The sequence below is a fragment of the Triticum dicoccoides genome, chromosome 2A (genome assembly GCF_002162155.2).
Source record: "Triticum dicoccoides isolate Atlit2015 ecotype Zavitan chromosome 2A, WEW_v2.0, whole genome shotgun sequence".
NCBI lineage: Eukaryota > Viridiplantae > Streptophyta > Magnoliopsida > Poales > Poaceae > Triticum > Triticum dicoccoides.
Window position 1 is genome coordinate 524,517,386 of NC_041382.1, and position 7,678 is coordinate 524,525,063.

At 44.2% G+C, this 7,678-nt stretch overlaps 2 protein-coding genes across 4 annotated transcripts; one reads left to right on the top strand and one right to left on the bottom strand.

Moving 5' to 3' along the window:
* Positions 1-6: 6 nt before the first annotated feature.
* Positions 7-4,649, top strand: LOC119355168 (uncharacterized protein At4g26450-like). Of its 3 annotated transcripts, XR_005171474.1 has the most exons (5): positions 7-1,992; positions 2,880-3,060; positions 3,172-3,220; positions 4,137-4,362; positions 4,455-4,649. XR_005171474.1 is itself a non-coding variant. In XM_037621945.1 (4 exons), the coding sequence occupies exons 1-4, from the start codon at positions 101-103 to the stop codon at positions 4,184-4,186; spliced, it is 2,172 nt and encodes a 723-aa protein (XP_037477842.1). In that variant the 5' UTR covers positions 7-100; the 3' UTR covers positions 4,187-4,649. The 3 variants fall into 3 exon arrangements, 2 of the variants coding, with proteins under 2 accessions (XP_037477842.1, XP_037477843.1); XM_037621945.1 differs by having other exon boundaries at positions 4,137-4,649; XM_037621946.1 differs by lacking the exons at positions 3,172-3,220; positions 4,137-4,362; positions 4,455-4,649 and adding an exon at positions 2,635-2,750 and having other exon boundaries at positions 2,880-3,015.
* Positions 4,650-5,166: 517 nt separating this feature from the next.
* Positions 5,167-7,598, bottom strand: LOC119355169 (protein GrpE-like). The gene is made up of 3 exons (XM_037621947.1): positions 7,316-7,598; positions 6,214-6,675; positions 5,167-5,567 (listed from the first exon to the last, which is right to left on the bottom strand). The coding sequence occupies exons 1-3, from the start codon at positions 7,517-7,519 to the stop codon at positions 5,364-5,366; spliced, it is 870 nt and encodes a 289-aa protein (XP_037477844.1). The 5' UTR covers positions 7,520-7,598; the 3' UTR covers positions 5,167-5,363.
* Between the last annotated feature and the right edge of the window lie 80 nt (positions 7,599-7,678).

Consider the following 7,678-nt stretch of genomic DNA (forward strand, 5'->3'; position numbering starts at 1 on the left):
GTGAGCCTCCGCCCTCCTCCGGCTCGCGCGCGCGCGCGATTTCTCGCATTTCCCTTCGGTTGCGTGTTCTCTGTCGCGTTGCATCTGTTCGCTGCCGCGGATGGATCGGGGGCAGCAGCAGGGCGTCAGCCTGCAGCCGCACCGATTCGACCACCCCCGGATGCAGTACCCGCAGCACGGCGGCGGCCGCAGCCGCGTGCCGCCGTTCGCGCGCGGCGGCCGCGGCCAGAAGCACTTCTATCGGCAGCCCCCACCGCCGCCGCCGTCCATTCAGCCGGGCGCGCCCGCGCGACACAGGTACGAGGTGCTCATGGAGGCCGGCCGCCTCGCCGCCGAGTACCTGGTGGCCAAAGGCGTGCTCCCGCCGGCATCGCTGCAGCGGGGCGGTGGAGCTGGGTGGGGTCAGATGCCGCCCGCGCCTCCGTTGCCGCAGGCTCAGGAAGCCCCCGCGTTCTACGACTCCCGCCGGAATGGCCGACAGCGTCTTGATGATGAGTACGGTAATCCTAACCCCCGCTCACGCCGGAACCATGGTGGTGATTACAATGGCGGTGACAATGGTAACTACAATGGGAGGGGGAAGAGGAAGTTTGGGGCTTACAACAGGAATTCAGAGTGGGGCCGGGACAGGGAGAGGAGTAGGGATTATTTGGATAGCCGGAATTATGGTGATGATGACGAGGAGGATAGGGCTCCTGGGTATAGGAGGGACCGGCGAGCCAGTGCTGGGATTGATGAGGTTGGGAGTAGTGTCTCGGGCGTGGCCGGGGACAGACCAACATCGAAGCTGGAGGCTGTGGGGGAGTCAGAGTTGGAGGATACTGGCTCAAAGGTGAGCTCTAACAGTAATGTCAGGAAGGATGTTGATGTCGTGCAAGAGGTGCAGAATGAGAATGAGGCTAATAAAATGGAGGAGGATGCTAAGGTGTCTGATTCGGAGGTCGTTGAGAAAGGGATCAACAGTGAGAGTATTCATACTAATGCTTCTTCTGGTGTTGTTGAGGAGGGGGAGATAAATCATTCGCCAGTGCCCTCAGATGACAAGCCTGATGATGGTAGTATTATGGACGAGAAGGCTGAACATGACAAGAGTTTAGATGACAAGGCTGAAGATGAGAAGGGATCAAGCGTTGAAAATAATTTGCATGGTGGTTGTCAGAATTTGCTGAGCAATTGTAATTTTGCAAGGGCCCCAACAAGACCACGATCAATACCTGCTCATAGGAATGGAGCATCAACCCATAGAGATACTGCATTGGCCAAACAGGTAGATCTGGCTCCTCCGATGGTGATTGATGAATCAGCAAATGACAGCTCCTTGACTAATGTCCAGGGAGACAATAAAGATCACCTTGTCTGCCTAGAACATACTGACCCAAGTCTTGCTTGCAATCAAATGGTGGAACACGTGGGACTCCAAGAAGCAGCAGCACAAACTGAGATACGAGATGTGCAAGAACAGAACAGTACTGCACAACATTACACAGTTCAGGAAATTAAGGAGTGTGATGGACTGAATCCTACACTGGCTTCTCAGCACGATTGTTCGAAGCTTCAAGTGAGGGAAGAAGTGCAAATTTACAATATTGATACACCACCACAACATGAAGACTTGATTGATTCAGCTGATAAAGGGAAAACAACAGATAGTGTGGAATTATTACCTAATATCAAAGATGAAGCTGTTGTCACGATAAAACAGGAAGAACTTGGTCAATCTAGCTCATTTAAAATATGTGATCTCAACCTCATTGGTAGTCCAGAGCTTGCTGATATACGAAATGATCCTGGTTTTGGCCAGTGCTCCAATGTTGTATGTTCAATGGAGGTGCAAAATCAGCAGCCTTTTGATTTTGGAACAACTGTGGGTAACAATGCTAGTAACACTGACAGATTTTCCCAAATTCCGTTAAACGATAAGGTTATTCAAATAATTGATATTGAAGATGACCCTCCAATTGAACCTAGTGTGTCTGATACTTTAAGACCAAAGTAAGTTCCTTCCTCCTCCCATCTGTCTGCTATTTCATTCTGCTGATAGCATTTTTCAAAATATCGTCCGATAAATCATTTAATTGACTGATTAATCCCTGCTCGGTGGGCCACCAAGTAGCCTATTAACTGATTTATGGACCGATTCGCCTATTAATCCCCTACTTGCCAAGCCGGCCGAGCAGTTACCAGTTAACGATTTCCTAAACATTGGCTGATAGATACACAAGACAGAGTGAACATTTCATTTCCTTTTTGACATTATGGATTTATCATGTCTGGCCTTGAAGAAACTTGTCTCGGACTAGTTAAGTTTAGGCAATCATTTTTGTGTAGCCACTAGCCAGTTATCAGCAGTAATTGGCTCAGTGATCTTCGAAAAACTGTTGATAGATAAATATGCTGGAAGCTATCTCGCCAATAGTTTCATTACTGATTTCCTGGAAAACACTGCCATCTTAGCATCAGCAACAGCAAGATTTGTATTTTTCATATCTAGGGCATTAATATAATGATATACTGCATTCACAGTAAAAGAGAACAAGAGACTTATTTGTAGCTACTGGAATTTGAAGTAATTCAGCTAAAAAGGAACATTTTGTCAATTGCTTTCTAAACCAAACCTACTGTGTATATGTGCAGCAGCGTGGCACTATCCCAAAGTAATGCTCAAGATGGTACAACCACGCCTTCAGTATATTTGTGTAGTCCACCTGTCAATAACATGGGGGAACCATTTCAGTGGTCAAACCAATCATGTATAAGACTATAAGTTGACACCTGTTTCTTAAGTTGCCTTGATATATATTTCTATATCTGTTATGCTTGCTACATGCTTCAATTTTTTAATCTATCTTTCCATACTAATACAATCTACTGTCTGTCAGAAGTGAGATGGTATATCCAAGCATGGATAATATGATGAGCTCTAGTGTGAACACAAACATTTTCCCTGGCACGCAAGATGGTTATAACATCGCAATTCCAGATTTCCTTGGTGCTGATATGCCATGCTACCCACCATTACATGCAGACCTTCATGCCGAGATGGGCCTAAATGATCCAGAGGTGAGGTTTGCTGGTGCTGGCAGTCCGCTAGAGCAAGTGAAATTTCGTGGAGTTACCATCATAATGCCACATAGCTTTCACAAGTAATGAATAAATATATTTTTCTTGCAGGTCATTACTGTCATGGATGATCCAATATATGATTCTCTAGGTGATATTGGTAATTGATGCTTCTCTATTATGTTCTTTTTATATTTGTTTTGTTGTTTCTGTGAAGTGCAGCCTACCTCTCATTTACCTACTTCGTAGAATGTTGAAACTTATATGACTACAGAAAATATGCCAAAGTTCTATAGTAATTTCTAAACTTGCAAGCACTAAGGTTCAATTCATATTTGGTGTTCTGCACATATCGGTTATCTTTGCAGCATAGATAGTGGAAATGCTGATAATGTAGGGGCTGTTTGGATTGTGGCTATCTTTGCCATATATTGCCACATGATTTTTGCCACACTTGCCTTAGTTGAGTTGCTCAAATTGTTAGCCACACTTTGACTTGCCTAAGGGAATCTTGCCACACTTTTGGTGTCTATGACATGTGGGGTTCACTGCTCATAAAAAAATCCTTGCCTTAGGTGTGGCTAGAACCAAACACCTACCTAACTTGGTCAAACTTGCCTAAGGTTAGGTGTAGCAAAGTGTAGCTAGGTGTGGCTGGGAACCAGACAGCCCCGTAGTGTGCCTATGTTCACTTTAGTCGGCAAACCACAAATATTTGTACAATTGGAAAAAGGTGGTGTCTCATACTAGATTTTAGCTTATACTTTGAGCTGCATGTACGTAGTTTGGGTCAGCTCACACATTCCAGAATGCTGTCAGTTGCCGGAGCTGTGGATCATATGTTTGCATAAAATCATCAAAGTTCGAACTTCTTCTGTGTAGATTGCTTTGAATTCCTTTTGTTCCCCTCGCAAGAAAATAAAAGAAAATGAACAACATGCTACTAGTTTTGCTAGCTGAAAAATGCAGCCTGCCGTCCATGACAGCGGCACAATGCTTCTGAGCTCCTGGCATTATGTTCCATCCTTCCCCAAGACTGGGTTGCAATTTTTGAAACTGTTCTCTTTTTTTTCCAGGTTTTATGGAGGTTTGGGATCAGCAGCCTCCGGACTACAAATTCTTCTGATGTGGCGCTAAATCTTGCTGCTGAAACTGTCCGAGAATTCAATGAATGAACAGAGTTGTTCTAGTATAGCTGGAAATAAACAGTTAAATTTCTGCTGCAGCACCGGCAGCATCTCACGGACACAACACGAACACACGTCCAGTCCAGGATCATCTTGGCCGCTCCGTGAAGACAAGGTCTGCACGGTTTGCTGAGTAGATGGTTCTCACGGACACAACACGAACACACGTCCAGTCCAGGATCATCTTGGCCGCTCCGTGAAGACAAGGTCTGCACGGTTTGCTCAACCACTAGGATGGTTAGTGTTTTGGTCGTCTGGACCTAGCGCACGAGTGTACCATAGTTTCCACAGCATTTTGTTCATTTGTTCAATGGTGTATTCACCCCTAAAAGGATTGTTCTTTTTTGTATAAACAGTTTGATATGTCATACATAAATTTAAATTTGTTGTTTCGCATGGTTCTGTGAACAAGGTTTGTGTTCATCTGCTGCTGAAGTAGTCGGACCGGGCCAAACGTGGACCCAGGAGTCATCACACCCGTAGTACTCCCTCCGTCACGGTTTAGAAGGCGCGCTTGAAAATTCTCTGGGACCTAGGTGGTTATCTATTAGTTGTGAGATGGGTTAAAAAATAGATTCACACTACGCATGCATATAGAAATAGTATATCGGACTACTAATTAGCTACTAGAAATAAATGTAATGCGCCTTAAACCTTGTCTATTATGGGAATGCACGCAAATTTGACTGTGACTTTTAAACTGTGACGGAGGGAGTAGCTAGTTCGCCGTCACCAATAACCACCAGTAGCTAGTTCGCCGTCACCAGTAACCACCAGCACGCCGACGTAGTGAGAGACAAAACTGAGAGCTGCTGCCTCCACTTGAGCCATGCACTACTCTACTAAGAACATCAGCAAACTTAAGACTACTGGTTAGAGCTAACAAGGTAGTACAGGTTAAACCTCCAGTATTCACGTGTACAGTAAGAACAAAGAACTCAAGCTAGATTGCACCAAAGTAAAATTCTTTAGGATACTTGCAAAGTTGCAGATCACCATAGATGTACATTCTCATAAATGACTCTGCTCCATATTAACAGTACAACGAGAGCTCCCAAACAATGGTGCTCCAGCTACAACGACTTGGTAAATGTTGGCGCCAGGTTTCTGGCGGATTCACACAGCGGCATCCTCTTTGGTATCCTCCACAGGCTCCTCCGAAGATGTGGAGCTCACGTTTTGGTCACCAGGACCATTAGAGACCTTCACCGCGGCAGGCCTTAGCACCCTCTCCCTCAGAAGGAACCCTCGGTGGACTTCGTGTGAGACGATGCCTGCCTTGAACTCTGTGGATTCTTCACGCGCGATAGCCTCATGAACCTTAAAAAGAAAAGAGGGTATCGACTCATATTATGTTGCATATGATGCGAAAAGAAGAGTAGCATGAGCATGGCTCCGTACTTCCAGGTGGAACCATTGTGCATACATGATGAATCCAAACCATGTTATGTACTACTTTTTTTTCAGGGAATTTTATGTACTTATTAAAATGAGCAAACAAAGGCGTGTGTGTCAAACTGTCAACAGCACAATCAATTTAGAGGCTAGTAGTTATTATTTATCCTTCAATTTGTTTTGAGAAGGACAAAAGTGATGTTCCTACTTGTCCAAAGTGTTCAAAGCAGTAATCAAGTGACTTTTTTCAGCCGATGAGATAATATAAATTCACAAAATGCATGTTGATGAAACGTGTGGCAGCTAAGATAAACTCACTACAGAATATGAATCAGGTTGTAAATATGAAAGAATCGTTTGACCAGCAGAATGCCAGCAATCCAACTGTCGAGTGCAACCATAATGTTAAACTAACAAGCCTACATCATCTACGTATCACCACACTACATCCAAAATAAACCTAACGGCGTATCAATATGCGTGTAATTCATAATCTTTAGCATATTGCAATAAAACTTAAAGCGGTCACTCAGATGAAATATATATAAAGAAGGATGTAAACAATACTTACCACTGGATCAAATGGCTTGCCAACAGTTTCCACAACCCCTACGCCTAAGTTTTTCAGTGTTTCTACTAATTGCTTGTATATGCCTTGATAGCTTGCGCTAATCTTCTGCTCTTTCTCAGTCTCTAGGGTGATCTCTACATTTGTTTTCTCAAAGCTGTCAACCAGAGGCAACAGACTCTGTACAAGTTCCACTTGTATATTCGATGTAAACTTTGCACGGTCCTTTTCAGTCTGCTTCCGAAAATTCTCTAGATCAGCATTTAAGCGAAGAAACTTATTCTTCCCTGAAGCTATTTCAGCTGTGATACTTTCAAACTGAGAAGCTGATTTACTTCTCTCTTCCTCCATGCTAGTGATTGCCTTCTCGATGTCACTAACAACATCTTCGTTTCCATCTAGAAAGGCTTTCTTGTATAGTCGAATTAGGTCATTCATAGGAGGGAAATCTTCGCCATTTACAACCTGCAGTAAACTAAACAGTTTAGTGAAACTTGATAAATCAACTCCTTCACATACATAACAATAAGCTACAGATTTTTCTTTGATGATCAACCTATTATTTTCCATTTCAGTTTTGCCGTACCTGTGCCAATATTTTGGTTATTCAATAATTATGTCTCATGAGTTGAAAAAGTAGCTTAACATGCATATCTGCTATTGTGTCTTAATACCTATAATACTCGCTCTATCACTATGCTCAATCTTGTTCAGTTCAGCTGATGAGTGCAAAAACAACATTCCCCATTATGATTTTTTTTGTTCAGAGCATACCGTATATGTACTGTAAAATGAATGCTTATCAGTTACCAGTGTCAACCTCACATCAAAATTCACCCTTACTTGCTCAAGTACTCTATAAGTGAAACTTTTCACTGAAAATAATATTATGAACCACTAAACGTAACACATCACAGCATAAACACAGAAGAAAAAAATCTGGAGCTAAAAGAATTATAATCTTCTCAGCTTTCTTCTGCTAGAAGACCACTTCTTCCAATCAGTTAATCCCTCTGTCTCTCAAACAAGAAAGAGGAACAGAGAGGCAAAATTCTCTAGGAATCTCGTAGCTTACAACAGCGAGGATAGAATCCGAAGATCTCACCTGCGGGTCAGCGCCAGCGACGCGGAGCGGCGGCAGCGCTGCATTGGGGAGCCGGAAAGAGAGGAAGGTGGGGGGTTGGCGGCTGGGTTTCCGAGCAGCAGGTAGGGCGCCCGGCGCGGTTAGGGTTTGCAGGCGGCGTCTGGTAGGGTTTGCGGCGGCGGCGGCGGCGGCGGCGGCGGGGTAGGCGCAGTAGGTTGCCGCCATAGTGGATACGCCTCTATCGTTTTGCTTCCGTGCTGTCTGGAAAGTGCAGAAAACGCGGCGTGGAATTGTACGGTGCACCCCAGATTGTTCCAAGGGTGAGCACGGCTCTGTATTTCTCGTATTATTAAATTATTTATGTAGTCGATTTTATAAAAGGCA